Source organism: Thamnophis elegans, chromosome Z, assembly GCF_009769535.1.
Source record: "Thamnophis elegans isolate rThaEle1 chromosome Z, rThaEle1.pri, whole genome shotgun sequence".
NCBI lineage: Eukaryota > Metazoa > Chordata > Lepidosauria > Squamata > Colubridae > Thamnophis > Thamnophis elegans.
The window spans coordinates 21,115,987-21,142,879 of NC_045558.1; the positions used below are offsets into that span (position 1 = coordinate 21,115,987).

General features: G+C 42.3%; 1 protein-coding gene across 1 annotated transcript in view; it reads right to left on the reverse strand.

The window, feature by feature from the left end:
- Positions 1-26,893, reverse strand: part of JCAD (junctional cadherin 5 associated) — a 41,182-nt gene that overhangs the window by 7,139 nt on the left and 7,150 nt on the right. The window contains exon 2 of the mRNA XM_032234611.1: positions 3,814-4,134. Coding sequence (XP_032090502.1) covers positions 3,814-4,094 — 281 coding nt within the window. The 5' untranslated portion in view covers positions 4,095-4,134. The remainder of the gene's footprint in view (positions 1-3,813; positions 4,135-26,893) is intronic.

Below are 26,893 nucleotides of genomic sequence, written 5' to 3' on the forward strand. Positions count from 1 at the left end.
ACATATATTTTTTAACTATACACATTCTTCTTTTCAGGGCAGCCTACCATCCAGTAAAACTTTATGCTATTTTGCAATCCTAAAATATCAATTGGGGACATGCATCCATGCCCAATTTTTAAGTTGTGGCAAACTGATAGTGCACAATAAAAAAAGAAGTCAGAATACTTTAGCAAAAATGGGGATGCATGAGAAGGTATACATCTGTGGTATGTCAAAATGGGGCTAGAACCTGTGCAGTTATATTCTGTGAATTATGACAGAATTCAGCATTTTCAGTGTATGCAGTTAAATACTTTAGTCTTTGTTCATTAACTTGACCTTCCAATGACCCCTGGAAAAAAGTTTTTCCTCAAGTTTATTGATATCTGTAACAAGAGTTTAAGGCAATGCAAGAAATCAACAGAACTAAAATCTCAGATACCATGGAATAAATTTTGTATAAACTAGAAGAGAATTTTTCCTCTCACTTTGGAGTATATGCTGGCAGGCATATTTATCTAGAAGGAAGATGTTAATTTAAAATCTTAAATTTAAGACAATTTCACCTCTAAAAACAAAAACAAGCAAAGAAACCAACCAACAAACCCAAACCCACCCCTTCTCTTCCACATGTTATCTTCCTAGCGTTGCCAATAAAATCAGTGTTGAAGATATTGTGTGTGAATGTATACGGCTATCACAAGCCATACTTTGCAAAAATAAAATAAAATGTGAAACAGCCAGGAAACTGTGTGTGTACCTCAGTATATAATACAAATACCAGTTCCCCATTGTCCATGTATCAAGCTCCCTTTTTTATATACAACATAATCATCCTTCAAGCAGAAACAAAGGATTAAATTTACCAACTAAACATCTACATTTTTTAAAATTAGCCAAACATTTCAGCATGGTGACTGTGGTCATTTATATTTCCATCCATTTTCAAAAGCTGCCCTCCCAATTTACTGCTTTTTTCAATCACTCGTGTGATTGAATCACTCATTCAATAATTATCCCTCAGACAAAATATACATTACACATCAAGCAAGTTCTCTGCAAATGTCTTGTAACAATTTAAAATGAGCTTTTTCTTAAAAACTGTGTGTAGCTACCATTTCTAAATTGGGTCAATTTTGCATGAAATATTTTTCACATTTAACTCCTCCTCCCCACCCCACAAAAATTGCAGTGAAAGCAAGCAGAGAAGAGATCAGGGCTAATATTTTTGGCTCTGACTATCTGTATTTTCTGCTTTAGTCTTTTAAAACAAGTTTATAAGTTTAAGTTTAATAACATTTATATGCCGCCCAATCCCATAAAACAAATATGAGCCACAACTTTGTTATTAGTTAAGTAGCTACAACAGAACAATCACATATTTCTCCAAATGGGCAATCTTTCGTGTGTAGGTTGTTACAATTGAAAAGTGCACTTATATCTAGCTGCAGGCAAGCACGGAGTTACAGCAACACATTGTATAAAGTGATGAAAAGGCCATTGGCTTAAATAGGACCTCCAAAAGTGGCTGATATTTGCATTAGTGAAATTCAGTTTGTGACTTCCTGCTTTTAATAACATCATGTAGATTTCTATATTAATATGTTTCTGGAGCATTTTTCTCCTAAGTCAACTTTACTTTTTACATTTCCAAAACGGCCCCCCCTCTCCCCACAATAAACCTACTAAATTTAACTGATAAGTCACACACAGATTGCAAATATTATAAATTGACAAATTAAATGATTTGGAAATTAGCTGCAATGTTGGCTCCCAATTCTTGTTTATTTCATTACTAATTATCTTGCTTTCTGGTAATACAAATCTCCCAGTCATTTGATCCATCTAGGAAAAGATTTGGCCAGAGTTGCCAAGATGTAATAAAACTGCTGAGGTTTAACTGGTGTATGTTTTTTTAATATAATTATATTTAACCTCTCTTTCTGAAGTTACAATTCTCTGTTTTCTATAATGTATCCTGTCTAATCATCAAAAGCATAAATTATGAATCTATTACACCATTTTTTACATAAAAGTCATGACAGGTTTTTAGTTACAATAAAAAAATATCAGAGTTCAGTTTCTGATATCATAGGAAGCCTTTTTTTTTCTATAAAAGGATTTTGGCATCAAATATGGTATATTTATCCTGCTATCTTTTATTGATTCATGCTTAAGATAGATGATTAAAAAATAGAAATAGTCTAAAATTTAGATGTAAAAGCATATAACAAGATTAGGAGTCAGTTACAACTTGGTTTTGTATTATTTATTTTACATGTTAACAAACATTTTTTGCTTCTTCTTGGAAGACCATCCTAATTCACAAGAAAAAAAAATCCTAATTCACAAAGAAAGGATTTGTTCCTTGACTTCATGGAGGACTTATGGGCCTGTAAATCCTGAAGCTAAAATAAAATGGTACTGAGATAATTATATGGAAGCCTTTATAATTGAGGTAGTCCTTGTTTAGCAATCACAATTGAGACCAGTCGCTAAGTTAGGAATGACCATGAATTTCCTTTTCTATATCCTTTGAAATGCGCATTCCAGTTCTGCAATAACTAACAAGGAATTAATGTTTCACAGTACTACACAAACAGCCTGGCATATTCTTCATTGTGTGCCTGCTTACTCTCTCGTAATCCCTTTCTCTTTAACTGCTCCATTCTGGAGAGGCAGAGAAAACAGTCAGGCATAGGAGAAATTGTTTAAAGAGATCACCTGTTTTGATAATCTCTAAATAGGGAAGAAAAATATGAGTTAGGCATAGGACTATAATGGCAAATGTGTGACTCAGATGCAGTGAAAGTCCTAACTGCATGCCTTGGGTTGCAAAGTTATTTTTTCAGCACCATCATAACTTTGAATGCACATGGAAGTTTGTGATTCTGTAATCAGAAGAAACCTCACTTACTAATTGCTTTCTGCAAAGACCATTCAAAAAATTTCACAGTCCTGAAAAAAAAAATTGCAACTGAGGCAAGAACACTCACCAATTCCGAGAAGCTATTTAGGAAATTCTTGAGGCCTTTTTAATATTTGTTTTTCTTTTTCATATTTTAATTAAATATTTTGGCTACACACAGAGCAAAACGGAGAGAACATGCTGCATTTTTGTAAAGGCTGCAAGGTAAAGATTTCCCTTGCATGTATGTGCTACTCATTCCCGACTCTAGGGGGCAGGGCTCATCTCCATTTCAAAGCCGAAGACAGCCAGCTCTGTCTGAAGACATCTCCGTAGTCATGTGACTAAACACCGAAAGTGCACAGAACGCTGTTACCTTCCCACCAAAGATGGTCCCTATTTTTCTACTTGCATTTTTACATGCTTTCGAACTGCTAGGTTGGCAGAAGTTGGGACAAGTAACGGGAGCTCATTCCGCTATCCAGCGCTGGGGATTCGAACCGCCGAACTGCCGACTTTTCTGATCGACAAGTTTAGTGTCTTAGCCACTGAGCTACCACGTCCCGCCAAAGGCTGCAAACTGTGGCCCAAATAGAATTACAAACATAACAAATTAAAATACTGCAAAGCTGGTTGTGTTTTTCTTCGGAGTTTCTTGAAGATATCTGGAGAACCGTCCAAGTGCAAATACATGCAAAAACATAACAGTACTTTATTAACTGTGCCTAAATTATTAATATTAAAGAGGTAGGGACCCAGATCACCTGGCCACACTTTTTCTCACTGTAATAAATGTGGTGCGTTCAACCGCTGAAGTACACGTGATTTCCTCTTAGGATGCCTTCAACACAATTAGGTCTCCTGGTGTCTGCTCTTTAACAATGTTTGACAAACAGCTGAGCAAATTAAAAAAAAATACTCACCCTCCTTGCGCATTGCCTGGACCTGGGAAATTTTCGTAGATTGTATTCGTTGTCCGTCCTCGGACGACGAGATTACTCTTGTCGTCATTTTGGTATCCTCTTGCTTTATTGGTCTTGGGTATGGCTCCAGGATGGCTTGGTAAACCATTCCGGGGTGCCTGACCAGACTGCCTACCGGTATCTTCATGCTGATCTCCATTACCTGGATCATCAGATGAATTGGTAGGACTTTTAGATTGCTTGTATCCGTGAGAAATCAGGAGATCTTTTACGCTGAACATACTGCCGTAGTTTTATTCACCACAATATCTCAGTTCGTCACTGAAAAAGAAGGCAAAGAATTTCATGAGTAAGTAGTAGAGTATCCTTGAGATACGACCAGTCACTTAACAACTGTTTGAAGCTATGACCTCCCCACCCCCCCAAAAAAGCTTCATACAACCCTGTTTCAAGTTTATGGCAGCTGCAGTGCCCTTGCAATCATTTGCCCTTACAACCATAGGGCCATTGCAGCATCCTCCCCCATCCGAGCTGTGCAGTGGTTAGAGTGCAGTATTGCCGGCTACTTCTGCTGATCACTGGTTGCTAGCAGTCTGGCAGATCGAATCCCACCAGGCTCAGCCTTGCATCCTTCTGAGGTGCGTAAAATGAGGACCCAGGTTGTTGGGGGGAAATATTCTCTGTAAACCACTTAAAGAGGGCTGTAAAGCACTGTGAAGTGGTATATAAATCTAAGTGCTATTGCTATCTTTCTATTTCCCCCCTCTCCATCCTGCCCTGATGAGACACCCCCCCCCCAGGGCTCCCCATTGCCTCCAGGATGCAGCCACCATTTCTAGGGCACTGATGGTTTCTTGCAGAAATGGCTGGTGTTTTCAGAGTTTTCTGCCCCGATCACATGGCTATTGAGAGATTGCAAACCTTTCCAAGATTTTTTCTGCTTGCCTGACTGCCTTTAGGCCTTCCTTCCTTCCTTCCTTCCTTCCTTCCTTCCTTCCTTCCTTCCTTCCTTCCTTCCTTCTTTCCATCCTTCCTTCCTTCTTTCCATCCTTCCTTCCTTCCTTCCATCCATCCATCCATCCACCCATCCATCCATCCACCCATCCATCCATGGCAGAGGTGGGTTTCTGCTGGCATTACTGCCGGTTTGGTGCATGCACAAATTTCCCTATGAGAGCGCGCGCACACACACACACACACACACACACACACTCATATAGAGAGATATAATTCTCTTCTACATGGTCACTTGGAGCATGTTTGCAATGCTTTTCTTCTTTAGAGCTGAGTTTTTTAATCAGCTGCTCAAGGCAAGCAACCTGCAGAAAGGTTTTCTTCGCTTCCTTCCTTCCTTCCTTCCTTCCTTCCTTCCTTCCTTCCTTCCTTCCTTCCTTCCCTCTGCCTTCAGCTTAGCAGTCACTCATCAAGGTAAGTCACTTACAGATTTTGTCACCCTCTTTCTGGGCATGCAGTAAATGTCCAGTTGAGAAAGAATCAGGACTGGAAGCAGAGATGGAGAGTTTAGGGGTTTTTTGGAGGGGGCAGGGGGAGTCCTTTTGTTGTTATTGCTATTTAATTGAAGAAATTGAGGTTTCTGGGGAGGGGTGGGTTTCTGCCGGCATTACTGCCGGCTTGGTGGGTGCATGATTTTGCATGTGCACATGTGTGTATCGCTTGCACCTGCGCCGTTCCCTATAAATAGGTGGGCACATGCACAGAGCATTTTAAAAGGTCAAAAAAAGAGACAGGGCAACTAGTTTGGGGGTGTGGTGAGCATGCCATCCCTACCAGTTCAGAGACCCAATCACCATTTCCACTACTGCTTCCACCGAACTAGTGCGAACCCGTAGGAACCCATCTCTGTTTCTGGGGGAAGGGGAAGGTCAAGCAAGGGACAAGTTTTGGAAAGCTGCTGCCTTTACAAGCAGCTGGCTGACTTTCCCAAAGCCTAGCAAGAGCCAGACATTTGCAGTCTACTGACAGCCAGCCAGATGTGGGTTGCCAATTTTTCTACTACCGTTCACTTGTGGACATGTGTAGAAGCATCTGGGTGGGTGGGTGGAGCCTCCCACCACAGCAATTACTGGTTCGCCCGATCCGGGCTGAAGCGGGAGCAACCCACCTCTGCATCCAGGTGATTGGGGCAGAGGCCCAGCCTACAAGCATGGCTTCATCATCGGCTAAGCACAGAGGTTGTTTGGAAGTCTCTCTGGCATGAGAACATAGCTCTAGGCCAGTGATGGCAAACCTTTTAGACACCAAGTGCCCAAACTGTGTGCGTGCGCATGCCCAAACTAAAAAGGTGCATGCACACATGCATGGACATGCATGCATGGACATGTGCGCAGATGCGTAGCAGAGACCCGAAGACCAGCTGGCTGGCAGGAGGCTGGGCATCCCTTGCAGTGAAGCAAGAGGCAAAATATTTTTCTTTCATGAGCTTCTGTTTTGTCGTTTGCAGGGAAACGGAAGCTCACGAAAGAAACGGCATGGAAATCTGATCTGTGGCAACGGCCAGCAGAGGGCTCTGTGTGCCATGTCTGGTACATGTGCCATAGGTTCACCATCACCATCATGTAGGCCCTGAGCTAGCAGGGCTCTTCCTCCCTGCTGGGCTGCTTTTGGCTTTGCAAAGCTTTTTGCTGCTTGTCTGCCTCCTTTAAGGTCCCAGCTGGGTGTCAGGCATCCCAGGAACTCCCCCACCTGATACTCCTCTTACACTATATGCTCATTTTAATAGGGGCACCTGGGAGAACAGAGGGGGGAGGGGTACGTGCAAGCACGTGGTCTTCAGGAAGACACAGTTTTCCATTCTTTGAAAATAATTTGCATCCACTTAGGAATCCCAATACTCAAACTCTGTTTTTCTACTGAAGGTGTTTTGAAAATTGTGCAGTGTCTGCTCTGTCTTTTATACACACAGGGAAGAGATTTGGAAGCATGCACGTGCGCGGGGGGGGGGAATGTTCTGGAAACAGGAAAAGTAGCTCCCTGATCCGCATGAGCACCCGGGAAGTGGAGCTTCTGGTTTTTGGCAGGCAGGCATGCACGAAGACAACCCAAATGGTGCACATGCATGCACAGAAATTGGAAGCTCAGCTTCCCGGTGCGTGCATGCATGCTGGGAGCTGCTCTTCTGGTTTCCAGCACTCCTGCAGGGACGTGCAGTCAGGGGAGGCAGGGGAGGCATGTAATTTGTAAGTAATTGTATTATTGTAAGTAATAAGTTTGTGTCTGTGTGTGTGTGTGTTTTACCTGCCTCTCCTGGCTCGTGGGCTGGCATTTTTTTTAATGTTTCGGCAACCCAAAACTGTTAAAGCGAGGAGGCTGACCATTCAGCAGGCATGTTTATAATCATTTTCCGTTTCCTGTCTAAGGAGGACCACTTTAAGTGTGGGGTGTCTTCATTAATATAATCTGCCCATATCTCCGCCTGATGCTGTTTTGTAGGAGAGGGGAGAAAGATGGGCTCTCCCTTGGTGTGGTAGAGCCCTTCCAAAAGTCCTGCCGCTGTGTTGCGGAATGCCTCTATGTCGGATACAGCGGCGGGGCTTTCCGAAAGCCCCGCCAAAGCCCCGCCGCCATGTCCGACATAGGGCAACTTTTGCCTGCTTGCCTCACCAGCCATAAACCTCACCGCACGTCACTGCACTTCTGCATGTGCGACCAGCTTGGCCAGCACACGCTGGAATCCGGAAGAACAATGGGCAATGGCTGGCATGCCCGGAAAGATGCCTCTGTGCCATAGGTTTGCCATTACAGAGCTAGGCTTAAGTTCCCAAACAGAGCCAGAACTAGCACAGAACACAGTCAATTTCAAATAATGGTATTGGGGGAGCGGGGTGGTCACATTTTAAACTACCTTAAAACAGATGTGAAAATCCAGGATGGAGATTATTTTTCCATCCTGTATTATTTTTCAACCATGAACACCTGGAACTGGGCAAGGACTCTGCACAAACGGAATGTGGGGCAGCTGGTTACTAGAACAATTCAATCACAAAATAGAGGATCCATATGGCAACCCGTAAAACAGCCACATGGCTGGTGGGTCACAGGTGCAAGGAAGAACTACGCTTTTCCTGGTGCTACATAAACTCCAGGTACGAGTGGAGCGTACAGCATCCATTTCCTGGCTAACAACACACTCATTTCTGAGCAAAAAATAGTACACAACACTGTCTTGGCCGTTTCCTTTTTTAAAGTGAATTTGTCTGTGGAAGTGAATAGACAAAAGTGCAATGCAAGCAAATCAGTGCCCAAGCTTTTCCTTCAAGAAACATAGCCTTCTATTTCCCTAGCCAAGAAATGTGTAAAGCATCCTTAGTTGACTTGGGTACCACAAAATCAAATGGATTTGCTGGCTGGAGATGATGGATACGTGTTAATTCAACCCAGAAGACATGAAGCTGGGAAAGGCTGATAAATGCAATTTTTTCTTTTTTGGAGGCACAAAAGTTCCAAGGAAAATTTTATAGTATAAGGACAGAGAGAGGGTGGGGAGAGACACCTTCATTTCAAAGTTATCATATACTTCTTATAAAATAAGACTTGAGGGGGGGGGGGAAATGGTTACAACATCTGAAAGGACCAAACACAGGCTAATATTGCAGTGAAACCAAAACTAATTAAAGGGCTAGCATAGTGTAGCTGCCCACTTGTTTACTCTCTGCATTTCTATACTGCTCAATTGTCCAAATTCTTTCTCCACTGCATAAAAACCAAAGTTAGAAAAAACACAAGTATAATATAATAAAACAATGCAAAACAGGTTATTTATTTTTGTAGGTTCCCTATTCAGTCTGTACATCTAAAAACTGCTTTTGTAAACTATTATTTCTACTTCTCAGTAGAAAGAACATTTTTCTAGAATTTTTGTACAACCTGGGAAAAAATGGGGAATAACAATTGGTTAGAGATAGTTGTAAACCGTTGGCAAACCTATGGCACATGTGCTGGAAGTGGTACACAGAGGCATGCTCTGGGCATGACAGCAGTTGCCCGTTGCTCTTCCGGATTCCAGCATGTGCATGCTCACCAACCAGCTAGTCTCCTTGCGCGTGGGAATCCTGGAAACCGTAAAAGCAGCTCCCCGGCATGCTTTTGGTTTCAGCATGCACATGTGTGCCAGCCATCTGGTCTTCAGGAAGACACACATTTTTCATTCTCAAAAAAAAAAAAAAAACTTGCATCCCAATACTCAAACTCTGTTCTTCTAGTCAAGGTGTTTTGTGCAGTGTCTGGTCTTTTATCCACAGAGGGAAAGGTCTATACCAGTGTTGGCAAACCTTTTCAGCACTGAGTGCTGAAATGGGAGTGTGCCGGGGGTGGGTTCCTACCAGTTCTAACCTCTTCTATAGAAGAGGGTCCACAAATCTACGGTGCCGCTTAGAACCAGTTCCAGCTCCCTTCCCCCCCACCCGTCCGCACATCATCAAGATGAAGAGCGAGAGGAGGAATTCTGGGAGTTGAAATCCACAAATCTTAAAGCTGTCAAGTTTGAACACCCCTGGGGTTTGTTCTAAAGGGTTAGGGGTACAAAAGGTCTTGTAACCTGACAGCTTTAAGACTTGCATGCTTCAAATGCCAGAGTTCCTGAGCCAACATTTTGGTTGCTAAGCAAGAGTGTTGTTAAGTGAGTTTCCCCACATTTCACAAGTTGGCCACGCCCACCCAGTCACATGGCTGCCAAGCCACTCCCACTCAGTCATATGACTGGTAAGCCACTCCTACTCAGTCACATGGCTGGCAAGTCACTCCCACAAAGCAGGCCACACCTACAGAAGAGGTTCTAAAAATTTTTGAAACCCACCACTGGAGTATGCGTGTGTGTACAGGGAAATGGTGGAAACCAGAAAAGCAACTTTCCATCCCGCATGCACAGACTGGGAAGCAAAGCTTCTGGTGTCTTGTGTCTTCCAATTTCTAGCATGCATGTGTGCACGAAGACCACCTGGCCAGCGTGTGTACATGCACCAGAAACCAGAAGCTCGGGGACAGCTGCTCTTCCGGTTTCCAGCACTCCTGCATGCACGGCTGGCTGCCGCGCATGCACATACTGGAATCCAGAAAAATGGGTGATGGCTGGCGTGCCCTCTGTGTGCCACTTCCGGTACATGAGCCATAGGTTCATCATAGGTCTAAACCAACTGTTTACAAGTATCTATAACCAATGGTTATTCTCAATTTTTTCCAGTGCGTGCATGCAGCTGATTTTTGCACGCACATGCATGCCAGAAACTGGAAAACAAGGTGGCTAATGCCCATGTGCATGCTGGAAACATGCACGTGTACATGTGCTCCGGGGAGCTGCTTTTCCAATTTCCATCGCTCCCCTGTGTGCACGCACGTGGTCCCATTTTGGCACTCGGTACTGAAAAGATTCACCAACACTGGTATAGACCTTTCCCTTGTGGATAAAAGACAGAGTAGACACTTCACAATTTTTAAAACACCTTCACTAGAAAAGCAGAGTCTGAGTTTGGGACTCCTAATTTGATGCAAGGTTTTTTGTTTTTTTTGAAGCATGGAAAACTGTGTGTCTTCCTGGAGTAGCTTTGTTTTGTTTGCCAATGAGGTCACAGATTTCAGAGATTTCACTTCCTCAGGATGCTGGCTATCTTCCCAGAGTTTCTGATTTGTGAGGGTTCAGCAAGAGGAGTTATGAAAAACTAAGCTGGACTCTTTTGGGCTACCTGTATCTGCACTGGTCATAATCTCCTAAGGATGCTTGACCCTTGCAGTACAGAGAAAAAGTAGCAAGATCAATTCTCTCTTAACAGATCTTGTCTTCCGTCTTTCTCAGGACATAGCAACAGCTGTTCACCAAACTGAGACAGAATGACACCGATAAAAACTTTTGAGATTTCTTCAGAGGAGCCAAACATAGAACCCTCTTAAGCCAGGGGTGTCCAAACTTGGGAACTTTAAGACTTGTGGACTCCAACTCCAGTTGGGGAATTCTGGGAGTTGAGAGTCCACAAATCTTAAAGTTCCCAAGTTTGGACACCCCTGGCTTAAGCAGTAAGCAACTCTGATTTTTCAGCTCATATTTCCCTCCCCTGCCCCTCCCATATGTGAATATCTTCACAACTCTTTCAGTTCAAGGATGATCCTACTCAGAATAATTTACAAGCTCCAGGCCACCTCTCTGTGTCCTCTAAATCCTCTCCCATGCTTCCACTTCTTCCCTCCCGTTAGGGTTGTAATGGGCTTGAAAGCACATCCTCCTTGACCCTTCCTGCTTATCTCCACAAAAATCTCAGCATCCTGTTTTTTTTTAAAAGGCTGACAAGTACAGACACTTTCCATCTCCTTTCCAGATGCAATTAAAGATTTTTTTAAAAAAGAAAATTATCTAGTCCAAATATACCAGACTTAAAAGTTCAAAAAATAACATGTTATCAGTGTCTATATAGATATTTTCATTTTTAATGATGTTGACTGTTGCAGGACTGCATTCAAATAAGGCAACAAGCCAAGTTTGTTTTCATACAAAATGAGGGAAGGGAGAAAGGAAGGAATCCTAATGCAGTGTTCGCTGGCATCCCCTACGGGAGTTGTTGCAGACTTCTTGAGTAGTTGGCATGACAGGGTGTGAGTTTCCTCAAAGCACATTCCTCTTTTCATAGGTTTTCCACAGCACATAAAAACAAATGTTAATCAGAACCCCTCAACATGAATGTACCAAAGTGGCTGCACTGTTCTTTCATATCAATCTATTGCCTATTTTCTCTAAACATTAACAGGGTTGGGAGACACATCAGAGGGACTGAAGTGAAAAGCATAATGAATTTCGTGAAGAAAGCAATTAAAATAAAACTTCAAAAGCAACCAATGGTGGTATGTATCTTGAGCCATGGTGTAAAGGAAAATTTAATCACTTCTGCTGTTATTTACCCTTAACCTACTAATAGCATATGGAGCGGGAAACTCATAGCAGAATTTACTAAACAAGAATGGTGCCAAATGAACTTCTTAGGATATAATATTAAACACAGTTCAAATTCAGTGCTTGAGAAAGCCTGTTTTAAAAAGCACTGCAAATTAGCACCAAATTTGCCAGGAAGATATTTGATGTGAGACATAATTAGTTTAATTAATTTGGGACTCACATTTTAGATTCAGACCCTCAAAATAACTTCTAAAGAGCTATCTGGAGGGATGCGGTGGCTCAGTGGCTAAGACGCCGAGCTTGTCGATCAGAAAGCTTGGCAATTTGGCGATTCAAATCCCTAGTGCAGCATAACGGAGTGAGCTTCTGTTTCTTGTCGCAGGTTCTGCCAAACTAGCTGTGCAAAAGCATGTAAAAAAGCAAGTAGAAAAATAGGGACCACCTTTGGTGGGAAGGTAACAGCGTTCCGTGCACCTTCGATGTTGAGTCAAGCCAGCCACATGATCACGGAGATGTCTTCGGACAGCGCTGGCTCTTTGGCTTTGAGACGGAGATGAGCACCACCCCTTAGAGTTGGGAGGACTAGCACATATGTGCGAGGGGAACCTTTACCTTATAAAGCTACTTTCTAAAAACTTCCTAGTTGTGTCGGAGGTAAACTCCTATAGCTGCTCATCAGTTGCTGACTAAACTGTGTTAAACTTATATCTGACTTGTATCTGAAAACTAGTAAATGGGAATTCAAACTGCAAAGTTATCTCTAGTTAATACCAGTCACAAACTAGATTATTGGGGAATTGCAAGATAAGCTTCAAGAATAAAATGACACATGGCTTTGGCAAAATAGAATGACTGACCAATCTACTTACTATTTCATTGATCAACTGTTTGGTTTGGGTTTAAGCAAATAGGGCACAGGTCCCCAAACTTGGCAACATTAAGACTTGTGGGCTTCAACTTCCAGAAGACTATGCTGGCTGGAGAATTCTGGAAGTTGAAGTCCACAAGTCTTAAGTTGCCAAGTTTGAAGACCTCTGGAATAGGGATACAAGCCTGGTGTCTTTCAAAATCTTGGCATTTGGCCATTGACTGGGTTGAAATGTTCTTCCTGCTGGGCAGAGATTAGACAATGGACACTGGTGGGACAGAATTCCCAGTACAACCTCTGCCCACATGCTCATTTGCCCACTTCATTACAGCCAAGTCCCAAAATGTTTTCACGGATATTATTTTCAAGCTGGGAGGGGACGGCATCATTTTGCCACTTGTGGTACTCCAGCTCTTGAATGCTTGCTCTGCATCCCAATCAGCTGCCCAAATTCAAGGTGAGAAAGGAGGAAATTACAGTATGTGTTTTGTTACTCTCATCTCAAGGCTACACAATTATCTTTATTGCCTACAGCAGTAGAAGTAACACCCTTCTCATTTAAGGAACAAGGATACTGGGATTCAAATAATTTAATTATTACTCTGCCCTAATGATTTCTTCCAACAACCAGTTCACCAAATTGCTCAGAAACTTAACAACTGGTTCTCACGAAGTAAAGCATCAAGTTTTGCAAGATTATATGGCAATTACAACAATTTATTCCAAACTACCTTCACCTGTGTGTGAAGACTCACCAAGATCACTTCTGGTTTACATACTGAGTAGTATGTAAACTAAAGAACAAAGAATCTCTTTTCTGCTAACACTGATGATGTCACCTAGGAATCCACAATAAGCAATATCCCAATCAAAAAACTACCAATGCAGACAAACAAGCTAACAAACCTCAAAGCCATATCAAGGTACCACTAAGCCCACTGCTATCAACATGAATACAGCAAGACATTAGAAAATGAGAGCAAACTCCTTTCCCTTATGGCATTGATGGTGTTATCTAATTGGATAATGAAACATCTGCAAGAAAGCAACCAAAACTTCAGAATATACCAAGGAATCCACAATAAACAATATCCCAATCAAGGAATTACCAAAGCAGACAAACATGCTAACAAACCATATATCGTAATCAAGGCACCACTAAGCCCACTGCTATCAACACTAATAGAGCAAGCCACTGAAGCCTACGAGAAAACCCCAATCCCTGCTAGCATTGATGTCGTTACTGATGCTGTTACCTAGTTGGGTAATAAAACATCAGCAAGAAACCAGGCAAGCTCAGAGAGCACCAAGGACTGCCAACTGAGACAAACAAGCTGACAATAAACCACAGCCTCATCAAGGAAGCATCAGAGCCCCTCCCACCAAACCCCCAGCAGGCCAAGCCACAAGTAAATGAGATAACAAACCCCAATCCCTACTAGCAGTGGTGATGTCACCTATTTGGGTAATGAAATGTCTGCAAGAAAGCAACCAAGTTTATGTGCACCTAGAAATGGACAGTAAACAATATCTGAACCAAGGAACTACTAATACAGATAAACAATCTACAAATAAACCAGTCTAATTAAGCAACTATAAGACCACTGCTACCAACACTGATAGAGCAAGCCCTAAAGGATAAGAGCAAACCCCAATCCTTAACAGACCTAAGGATGTTAGCTATGGAATGTCAGCAACCAAACACAAAGGGCATTTGCAAAAAAGCAAGCAAGTTCAGATTGCACCTAGGAATCCATAATAAGCAATATTCCAATCAAGGAAATCAATCAATCAAAGCCTAATCAAGGCATCACTAAGCCCACTGCTATCAACATGGATGCAGCAAGACATTAGAAAATGAGAACAAACTCCTTTCCCTACTGGCATTGATGATGTTATCTAGTTGGGTAATGAAACATCTGCACGAAAGCAACCAAATCTTCAGAATATACCAAGGAATCCACAATAAACAATATCCCAATGAAGGAATTACTTGATAGAGCAAGCCCTAAAGGATAAGAGCAAACCCCAATCCTTAACAGACCTAAGGATGTGAGCTACATTGGGTATGGAATGTCAGCAACCAAACACAAAGGGCATCAATATCACAGCCAACAATATCCCAATCAGAGAACTACCAGTGCAGACAAACAGGCTAACAAACCTCATAGCGTAATCAAGGGACCACTAAGATCACGGCTATCAACACTGATAAAGCAAGCCACTAGAAAACGAGAGCAAACCCAATCCCTGCTAGCACTGATATTATTAGTTTTGCTATGAAATGCCTGCAAGAAAGCAACCAAGTTCAGAGAACACCAAGAACTGCCAATGGAGAAAAATAAGCTAACAATAAACCACAGCCTAATCAAGGAACCATTAGGACCATTTCCACCAAAACACTGGCATGCCAATTCATAAATAAGCATATAAATATAAGATCAAAGACCACTATCACTGATGATGTCACCTAGTTTGGTAGGGAAACGTCTGCAAGAAAGGACCCAAGTTCAGAGCGCACCGAGAAATCCACAGGAAACTATCCCAATCAAAGAACTACTAAGGCAGACAAACAACCTAACAATAATCCAGTCTAATAATAAAGGAACCATAAGATCACTGCTACCCACACTGATAGAGCAAGCCACTAAAGAATAAGAGCAAATCCTAATCCCCAATAGCTTTGATGATGTTAGCTACTTTGATTATGAAATGTCTGCAAGAAAGCAATGAAGCTCAGAGGGCACCAAGGACTCCACAGAGAACTATATCCCAATCAAAGAACTACCAATGCAGAGAAACAAGCTAACTGTAAACCCACAATAAACCACAGCCTAATCAATGTACCACCAGGACCAATCCTCACCAAAACCTTGGCAGCACAAGCCACATGGGTAATAGCAAACCCCAATCCCTACTAGCAAGTGATGTCAGCTAAACAATATACCAATCAAAGAACTATTAATGCAGATAAACAAGCTAACAGTAAACCACAACCTAAGCAAGGAATCATCAGAACCATTGTAAGCAACAGAGCAAGGCAGTAGAATTTAAAAGCAAGCCCCAATAATTATTAATCCAGATGATGTTGGCTAGTTTAGTTAGGAAATATCTGCAAAAAAGCAACCAAATTAAGAGAACACAAAAGGCCTCTGAACTGCCAAAGAAGCTAACAGTAAATCACAGCCCAATCAAGGAGGCACCAAGATCACTTCTGCCAACACTGAGAGGGCAAACCAGTAGTATGTAAACTAAAGAGCAAAGAACCTCATTTCTGCTAGCACTGATGATGTCACCTAGTTTGGTAGTGAAACGTCTTCCAACAAGTTCAGATTGTACCTAGGAATCCACAATAAGCAATATCCCAATCAAGGAACTACCAATGCAGACAAAGAAGCTAACAGACCTCATAGCCTAATCAAGGGACCACCAAGATCACAGCTATCAACACAGATACAGCAAGCCACTAGAAAATGAGAGCAAACCCCTTCCCCTACTGGCACTGATGATGTTATCTAGTTGGGTAATGAAATGTCTGCAAGAAAGCAACCAAGCTCAGAGAGCACCAAGGACTGCCAACAGAGACAAACAAGCTAGCAATAGTGCCATGATGGCAAACCTATGGCACACATGCTAGAAGTGGGCACATGCACTGTTGCCAGCTGCTCTTCTGGTTTCTGGTGCATGCATGCATACTGGCCAGCTGGTCTTCGCACGCACCAGAAACCCAAAGACCAGCTGACCGCTGCACATGTGCACGCTGGAAATCCGAAGACCAGCTAGCCGGCATGCATATATATCCCAGCCAGCTTGTCCTCAGGTTTCCGGCGCTCCAATGTGCACTCATGCATTCCAGTTTGGGCACTTGGTGCTGAAAAGGTTCGGTCATCACTGCCACAGCCTAATCAAGGAACCATCAGGACTACTCTCACCAAAACACTTGCAAGCCACTGGTATATAAATGTAAGATCAAAGACCAAACCCTACTGTCACCCAGCTTGTTAGTGCAAGCAAGTTCAGAATGCTTCCACAACAAACTATATCCCAATCAAAGAATTACTAATGCATCAATGGTGGGTTGCAGGTTGTACGCCCCGGTACAGGTGTACCGGAGCCTGCCCAGAGCACCGGATACCGTTACGGTACGATGCTCCGGATGGCCCACCCCCCACCCCAAGCTCCTTACATGTCTTTTAAGGCCTCCACACTTCTGCGCATGCGCAATGCTCCGCTGAGCAGCTGGAGCATCGCGGAGGTGGTAAGACACATGTGCACACTGCACGCGTCCATGTGGATGCTGCTGGGCCCGTTCCAACCATACAGGTTGGAACAGGATCTGGAACCCACCACTGTAATGCATTCAATAACAATAAACCAGTCTAATTAAGGAACCATAAGACCACTGCTATGAAAACCAATAGAGCAAGCCACTAAAGAATAAGAGCAAACCTTAATCCCTAATAGTTGTGATGATGTTAGCTAGTTTGGTTATGAAATGCCTGCAAGAAAGCCACAAGGCTCAGAGAGCAAAAAGACCTCACAAGGTCTTTTTGCAAGCAAAATGCAGACAAACAAGCTAACATTAAACCACAGCCTAAGCACAGAGCCAGCAAGACCACTTATACCGACACTAAGAGGGCACTGATTCCAACACTGAATTAGCAAGCTACTAGATACAGTGCCACTCTACTGGCACTGATGATGTCATCTAGTTGGGTAATGAAACGTCTGCAAGAAAGCAACCAAGCTCAGAGTGCACCAAGGACTGCCAATGCACACAAACAAGCTAATAGTAAACCATAGCCTGATGATGGCAAACCTATGCGGGCATGCCAGAGATAGCATGCAAAGCTTTCTTTGTGGGCACAAGGGGGGGAGGGCTGTTGCCAGCTGCTCTTCCGGTTTCCGGTGCATGCAGGTGCACTGGGCAGCTGGTCTTTGCACATACTGGAGTGCCAAAAACCTGAACACCAGCTAGCCGGCACGTGCATGCGACCTGGCTAGCTGGTCTTCAGGTTTCTGGAATTCCGGTGCCAACACATGCGTTCCGGTTTGAGCGCTTGGTGCCAAAACATTTCACCATTAGTAGATAAAGAATAAAGTCCTCTCCCTGCTAGCGCTGATGATGTGACCTAATTTGGGGATGAAACCTCTGAAAGCAACCAAGCTCGGAGCAAAAATAGTCACTGAGCAGCCAAACAAACGAACAATAAGCCACAACTCAAAAAAAAGGAGCGCCAAGCCCCGTACTTTCCAACAGCGTGAGAGCGCAATCTATTAGTAGATAAAAATAAGAGCAAGGTCTACTCCCTACTAGCAGTGAAGATAATTCCTAGTTTGAATGATGAAACACCTGCAAGAAAACTACCAAGGTCAGAGAGCGCTAAGGACCGCAGGGGAAAAAAAACCACAGTATGATAAGGAACTACCAGTACAGACATAACTAACAATAAACCACAGTTTGCATGGACATTGCACGTCCACCAGGAGCTATACATGGACATTGCCACGTGGGGGGATACAGAAATCCCACTGGCTGCGTTAGTGATAAAACTGAATCCATCTATTTTCTTTTAACAGCAAAGCACGTCTAGGGACTGACTTCAGATTACAATTTGTCGATGCACTACTTCTAAGTCAAGATAAACCAGAAGAACCAAAGCAGATATTCCACGATATCATCTTGAACATTTAACAACCATTTCCAATAAAAAAAATATTAGGAACTGTGGAACAACTTGCCTCTCCAGAATGCTCCAACACTGGAAGTTTTAAAGAACATGTTGGATATCCATTTGTCTGAAGTGGTGTAGGGTTTCCTGCCTAAGCAGTGGGTTGGACTAGAAGACCTCCAAGGTCCCTTCCAACTCCGTTATTCTATTTTATCCTGTTTTGAACTAATAGAGAACCATAGGAACCATGAAACCAATTGAAGGCATTAAGGATGAGTGTGAAAAGAGACTGACCAAGAAACAAACATAAGCTAACCAGACACCCCAAGAAATATTGGAAATTGCCAAGAAAAGGAAAAAAGCCAAAACCAAGAAAGAAAGATTTCAAGTAGGAACTTAAGAATTTCAGAAAGCTGTAGAAGAGGTAAAAAGCAGGGATACAGCAGCATCTGTAAAGGCACGGAAGGTGGAAAAAGATGCAGGAAAACCAGAATAGCTGTAACAAAAATGCCAAGTTCCATATTTGAATCCACATGCTTAAAGACACCAGTGGACTGAGAGCAACTAATTCAAACATCAAAGATGAAAGACGTATTTTAATTCTGCCTGAATAACAGAACTCTCAAAATACTGGAGAAGATACTTCCTACTTACAAGAACCTCTAATACTAGAAGGGGAAGTTAGAACAACACTCCATTAACCAAATTTAAATTGAAGTTATTGTATATAAAACAATTAGTCCCTTTTAATAATTTAAACAACACAGCCAAAAGGCAAACAGAATTATTGTCACAAATGAAGCAGTTACCTCCAGAAAAATTTAAAAATTGTAACCAAACAATTCCAGCAAATTTAGAGACTGATGTAATGATCACTAGATTGAAAGAAGTTAGTATACATATCAATACTAAAGATTTAAAAAGTGTACAAATTATATCACACAATATCTTTAAATTGCTTTTAATAATTTAAACAATACAGCCAAAAGACAAACAGAATTATTGTCACAAATAAAGCAGTTTTAGCTGCAGAAAAAATTAAAAATTGTAACCAAACAATTCCAGCAAATTTAGAGACTGATGTAATGATCACTAGATTAAAAGAAGTTAGGATTATACAATGCAAATTAGAGCTATACATAGAAAGGGAGACGCTGGATGTTAAAATAGTTTTGCAAAAAGCTGAGGAACAAAAGAAAACTGAGAAAGCCAAAGAATTCAAGCAAAGAAGCCCAAAGCAGCAAGAAAGAGGTAATTTTCTACCCCAAGGGTTCTTTTTCAAACAGTAACTTGATTTTCCTGGGCCTTTTTTCCCTTGAAAAACTTGAAAAAAAACCAAGAAAGTCCAAGCTGTCTTTTGAAAAGCACCTTTCAGGTTGATATGACTGAGAATTTCTTAGCATTTTTTTTTTAGCAACAGTCACGAGGAGTAGGACTCACAAGGAGTAGTAACTGGAATAGCAGTAGTAGAAAAACGTTTGTTTGAATCAACCATGTCAAGTTGTGGAATGTTTTTACAAAAATGGGAAACCCATAAAATCTCATTTTTCTTACATAAAGTCTTTACACAGGACAGAAATCTCAGTCCAGACAGAACGTGATAAAACATATTGGCTCCATAATGGCAAAACAGCACTACAAGGCTGTTGTCACATGTTCTTTCAATTAAACCCAATTTAATGGGCTCCCAACCCAAAAGAGCCGACAAACCACAGGTCCATATGCGACACAAGCAAGGATTCATAGTTATTACTCATTACCCATCACTACACTACACTTCCCCACTGCTGCTCCAACTACTACTCCTTGTAAGTCCTACTGCTCTTAGAATTACTGGAGAAAACTATGTCTATGGGGACAAAATTGGTGCTTTTCAAAAGAAATTGGACTTCCTTGGTTTTCAAGTTAAAAAAAATAAAACACCAAGAAAGTTTCAGTTAAGTTTTGAAAAGCATCTTTGGGATAGAGAAAAGTACACTGTATTGCCAAAAGTATTAGCTCACAACTGAATATGATTATTTGGATGGGTGAGCAAATACTTTTGGCAATATAGTGTATCTCTGAAATAACAGAAAATATCTGTAGTTCAGGTTGGAGAGCAAACCCCTCCAAAGTTATATTTCTAGCCGCGCCGCTTCCACGTGGAAACATACCTCCTTCTCTTCTCCCTCCTTCTCTTCTCCGTATCACTCCTTCTCGCCCTCAAAGATGACCACACCCAGCATAGCTTTTATAGGTTGCTGCACCGGCTGGAGAGAAGGCTTAAAGAGGCAGGACAGCAATAACCACAGGTGTTGGCTATTTACTAGGCTGCCTGTTGTATAGAGCTGTATAGACTCTCCTTACTTGTTCAGCCACTGTGCCGAATATTTGTTAAGGAAATCTGGATTGTAAGAATAGGAATGCGGCTTTAAAACTGTAGGAGGAAACATCCACAGTCTGTGTTATGATGATGACTCTACTCTGATAACTGAAAATGCGAATGACTGGAAACTCTAGTGAGGAACATCAAGGATCACAATAAAAAGAGAGAGAGAGAGAACCACTAAACTAATGACAAAAGATGCCACAGCCACCCTTGGAATTGACATGAAGATACTGAAGTTATGCATAGCTTCTGCCTTTTAGGGTAAATTATCAATCCTGATAAATCAATCTTGAACCAAGAGAGAAGAAATACAGCCCATGCTTATACTTGGTAGGAGCCAGGAAGATCTTGGAAAAGATATTCAGATGCCACACCATGTCTATATCTCTAAAGATCAGAATTTTTAAAGACAATATTTTTTTTCTTTTACTATAAAAAAATAAAAAGTACTTTCAAGAAACATGTTAGAGTAAGGGTCCTGAGAATATTAAGATAAAGGTTCCCCTCACACATATGTGCTGGTCATTCCCGACTCTAGAGGGCGGTGCTCATCTCCATTTCAAAGGTGAAGAGCCAGCATTGTCCGAAGATGTCTCAGTGGTGAATTGGCCACCATGACTAAATGCCAAGGCGCATGGAACAGTGTTACCTTCCCACCAAAGGCAGTCCCTATTTTTCTACTTTAATTTTTACGTGCTTTTGAACTGCTAGGTTGGCAGAAGCTGGGACAAGTACGGTAATAAGAGCTCACTCCGTTAGGTGGTGCTAGGGATTTGAACCGCTGAACTGCCAATCTTTCTGATCAACAAGCTCAGCGTCTTAGCCACTGAGCCACCAAGAATATTATGGACAGCCAAAACAAACCCGCCCCCAACTGAATTACTGAACAAATCAATCCATGTGCTCACTTGAGGCACAAATGACCATAGCCAAATCTTATTTGTATACATTATGCAAAGACTTAGCTGTTTTGAGAAGTGCTGAGAAAGGTAGCAACGAAGAGGAAACCAGGTTGAACTCCATTACATAAAGATGCACTAGCACTGATGAGGTTACCTAGTATGGATCAATGAAACATCTGCAAGAAAACAAGCAAGCTTAGAGAGCACTAATCAACCCTCATTTCATTCCTGAGCTACAAATATTCTCCTTTATTAATGAATACATTATTGGCAGACCTGAAGCTGCAGGTTGGGGAAAGAGATGTACACGATCTCTAAAAGGCAACACTTACTTGCAGACATATGATAAATCAACCAACTTTAAAAACTTATGCTTTTCTTCCAACTTACCTATTTCCTTTTTTAAAATATGTCATGCTGGCTAGGGAATTCTGGAAGCTGAAGTCCACAAAACCTAAAGTTTCCAAGATTGGACACACAACCTTTTAGATTATAAATCAGAGAGTAGCTGTCATAGATTGATGGTTGCAAACTGATTTATGATATATTTTTAGTGAGGAACCTTTACACAACTCAATCTAGATAAAATATTAGATTTCAATGGGATATTCAAAATCTTTTCTGTTTGGTGCAGACTGTTTCCCTCTTTGTAATGTGATCCCAGTTAAGACTGCAAGAACTGATGAACCACTGCTTGAGAGGGAATTGATAAAGTTTTGTAAAGGTAAAGGTTCCCCTCGCACATATGTGCTAGTCGTTCTCGACTCTAGGGGGCGATGCTCATCTCTGTTTCAAAGGCAAAGAGCCAGTGCTGACTGAAGACGTCTCCATGGTCATGTGGCCAGCATGACTAAACGTCGAAGGTGCACGGAACGCTGTTACCTTCCCACCAAAGGTGGTTCCTACTTTTTCTACTTGCACTTTTACCTGCTTTCGAACTGCTAGGTTGGCAGAAGCTGGGACAAGTAATGGGAGCTGTGCTGGGGATTCAAACTGTCAGACTGCTGACCTTTCTGATCGAGGAACTCAGTGTCTTAGCCACTGAGCCACCGAGTCCTGACACCGCGTCCTATTTCATAACCTGACACAAATATTTTAGCTAGACGGCTTCTGAAAAAAAATAAATCAAAATGCGCAATTATGCCAAGACTCACTGAAGATGATCCAGAGGTTCTCTTACAGAATAATGGGGCAGAGAAGAAGGGTTTGTACAATTCAGCCAGCACTGCATGCTGTGTCACAATATTCCCCTCCATCAAACAGATAGAGGCAGACATTCTGGATAGGGTGTCAGTACTGTTAACCCTTGGGCAACATTTCATACTGAGCTGCTCAACTTCAGAAATAGTCAACCTGGGGAAAAAATAATACTCTGAGCGATTTATATGCAGGTGGCTATTTTAACCATCCAGGAACATGGTTTCTACTGTGAACTCATCTTAACTAAGCTCTTTGCAGAGATTAGATGTTTTTTCCCCGTTAGAGAACAAAAAAGCTCTTGTTTGTTTCCCCTCCCTCTGCAATCAGAAGAGCAGGGCCTGATTATTAATCTACAGAACAATACATCATTGTAGTTCATCAGAAGGAGGAAAAAAATACAGTTCTTCTAGGAATACCATATTATTGCTTCCTCGTCCCACGTACACTTCTGGCAATGGCTGCATGCCACAGGACAACGGTATGCAAATCAAGGGGTTAAGAGGCTAACACATGCAATTTCCATCCACTCTAGGCAACACAAAACAGACCACCCCATAAGCAAAACACGGATGATCTCATCAGAAAATAAAAGAGCTTTGAACCTCGTTGCTTTGTGGTTGACAAATGCTTTGCAGATTACAGGTTCAGTCTCAAGATTTACAGTCAAACATTTGGGAGGTGCTTTGGGGCAAGTGGGAGTAGTAGCACAGAGTTGGGAAGGGGAGACAATGTTGGTTTAGAATTGCAACCCAACTAAGTATAATGGTAGCTTACCATGCAAAACTATCTTAGCACAGTTCCAATCCATAATACTAGCAGATTGTGGGTAAAAAAAAAAAAACACCAAACATATGGATTAATAATTATAATAATATATCATCATGCAAATGAAGTTTACATTTCCCCACTAGCATCGTCCACTGTCATCCAACTATCCTCATGCCGCTCATGGTTGTCCAAATCAGAAAACAGTCTCCACAATAAGACTAGAATCAACTTTATTGAATTACTATACCTCTGATGGCAAACCTATGGCAAGCGTGCCACAGATGACATGTGAGGTCCTCTCTGCGGGTACGCAAGCCATCGCCCAGCTGAGATCCAAGGCGCATGGGTGTGTGCCTCCCGTTGGCCAGCGACTTTTAGGTCTCTGCTGTGCCTGCGGGAGACACATGCATATGTGCGGGTGTGTGTGTGTGCAGGGAGCACAGGGGGGGGGTCAGGCACACATGCGCATGGGTGCAGGGATCAGGATGCATGTGCATATGCACAGGGGTCAGGCCTATGGGGAGTCATTGTATTATAGGTGTTGGTCTGCACCTGCGCACCTTCGGCATCTGAGGGGGAAAAGGTTAGCCATCGTTGTATTAGCCTATGGTAAACAATCTTGCAAGCCTCGATTTTTCTTCCCCTCTTATAACCCAGAGAGACAGGGAGGAGCTGGTCTCATCCTCAAACCTTCACTTTTCCCAGGCTAAACCTTCACTTTTCCCAGGCTTTTTTTAAAAGATTTGTTTTTATTCCACCTTTATTATTTTTATAAATACCTCGGGGCTGTGAGCATATCTTATACTCCTGTCTGTTCCTCATTTACCCACAGGAACCTGGTGAGATGAGTTGGGCTGAGAGGAGGTGATTGGCTCAGGTTCACCTGTCCAACTTTAATGCCTAAAGCGGCACTAGAACTCACAAGATCCTGGTTTCTAGCTTCATGCCTTAAACTACCAGATTCTTTTGTAAACCATTTCGAAATAGTTTCATCAAGATTCTCTCAATGACTTTCCATACCAAGAGCAATGAAGACAGGTTTATACCTCTACAATAATGGCTGAGTGGTCTCAGAAATTGGTATAAAATATATGGGGAGACGATATCTTTTTTTCTTGCCATAACTCAAGAGAGTTGGCTGTGATGATACCTGTTTTCCAATTTTCTGACAGATTTATTCTCATGCCAAAAACAAAAAAAGGGACTTTGGCTTTACTACCAGATTTTCAGGATGCTTTAAGACATCCTTACCTAAACCTTTCCGGCTTTGTGGACCAGCGGAGGGGAGGGGAGGGAGTAAAGAGCGGATGGTTCCATGCGACCGGCTGGCATGCGTCTCCAAATGGAATGCATGTGCGCACATTCGCCCGCTGCTTGTGCAAATGGGGAGGTGCACACATATGCACACATTCACCCACTGTTCCCACAGTCCAGTTGCAAATAGCTCATGGCACTAATGGACCATGGTCCAGAGTCTTTGCACTCCTGCTTTAGGATTTTCTGGGGTGTTATTTTTGAATGTAATTTTGTGAAGTGATGGACGATACTAGAAATGTCTTTTCCACCACAGATAATTCTTGACTTACAACCATTTAGAATAGAATAACAGAGTTGGAAGGGACCTTGGAGGTTTTCTAGTCCAACCCCCTGCTTAGGCAGGAAACCCTATACTGTTTCAGACAAGTAGCTATCCAACATCTTCTTAAAGACTTCCAGTGTTGGGGCATTCACAACTTCTGGAGACAAGCTGTTCCACTGATTAATTGTTCTAACTGTCAGGAAATTTCTCCTCAGTTCTAAGTTGTTTCTCTCCTTGATTAGTTTCCACCCATTGCTTCTTGTCCTGCCCTGAGGTGCCCTGGAGAATAGTTTGACTCCCTCTTCTTTGTGGCAACCCCCGAGATATTGGAACACGTCTCTCCTAGTCCTTCTTTGCATTAAACTAGACATACCCAGTTCCTGCAACTGTTCTTCATATGTTTTAGTCTCCAGTCCCCTAATCACTTTTGTTGCTCTTCTCTGCACTATTTCTAGAATCTCCACATCTTTTGTACATCGTGGCGACCAAAACTGAATGCAGTATTCCAAGTATGGCTTTATCAAGGCTTTATAAAGTGATATTATAAACCATCTGTTTAGTGACTGATTGAAATTACAACGGCATTGGAAAAAGTGACCTATTACTATTGCAGTGGTGCTGCAATTACTATTGATGTGATCAAAATGCAGGTGTTTGGTACTTATGACGATGACCCAGTGGCAGGGATTATGTGATCACCATTTGCAACCTTTCCAACCAGCTTCTCATAAGAAAACTCAATGGAGGCAGCTTCATGATCACATGATTCACTTAACAACTGCAGTGATTCGCTTAAGAACCATGGCAAAAAAGGTTGTAAAATGAAACATGACTCACTTAGCAACTGCCTTGTTTAGCAACGGAAATGTTCGGCTCAATTGTGATCCAAGGTTGAGGACTACCTGTACAGATCTCTTGATCGTTTTGCATCCTTCTCCACGGCAGATTATGCTTCCTGATCTGGAAAAGGTCCATGATCTTATCTTTCCTTGGGATTTAACTGAAAGGGCAGAGGCGAGTTAGAAAGGCTGCAGACAGTAACAACTGTACAATAAAAGCTATAATAACATAGACATTTACCCCACAACCTAACGTATTTCATGATTAAGAATGACTATTTTAATTATTGTAATGTGAAATACACAATGGCTAACCTTTTTCTAAAGATGCACCAAAATTGTGTGCGCGCACGTTATTGTGCGCACATACACTCCCACCCACTTGCACACGACCCCCGCACCTGTACATGCCTGAGTGACACCACCACCCCAGTGTGTGGGGGAATTTTCACCCTCCCAGGCTCCGGAGGCTTTCCTAGAGTCTGGGGAGGCTGAAATACAGTCCAACCGGAAGTTTGGAAATGAACTTCCGGTTGGACTGTTGGGCCTATTTTTCATCCTCTCTAGGCTCAGGAGGCTTTTCTGAAGCCTGGGGAGGGTGAAAAACAGGCCAACCGGAAGTTCGGAAATGAACTTCCGGTTGGACTGTTGGGCCTGTTTTTCATCTTCTCTAGGCTCGGGAAGCTTTTCTGAAGCCTGGGGAGGGTGAAAAACAGCCCAACCGGAAGTTTGGAAATGAACTTCTGGTTGGACTGTTGGGCCTCTTTTCCGTCCTCTCTAGGCTCCAGAGGCTTTCCTGAAACCTGGGGAGGTGAAAACGGCCTCCCCCGCGTGCACCAGAGCTGAGGGCTCCTGTGCCCGCACATGTGCCATAGGTTTGCCATCACAGCCATATCAGAATTATGATAGTGTTATTTACTTAAGGTTTTCAGGCACTGCATGATAATTTCATCAGAATTATTTCCTTTAAAAAAAATCAGACACCACTTG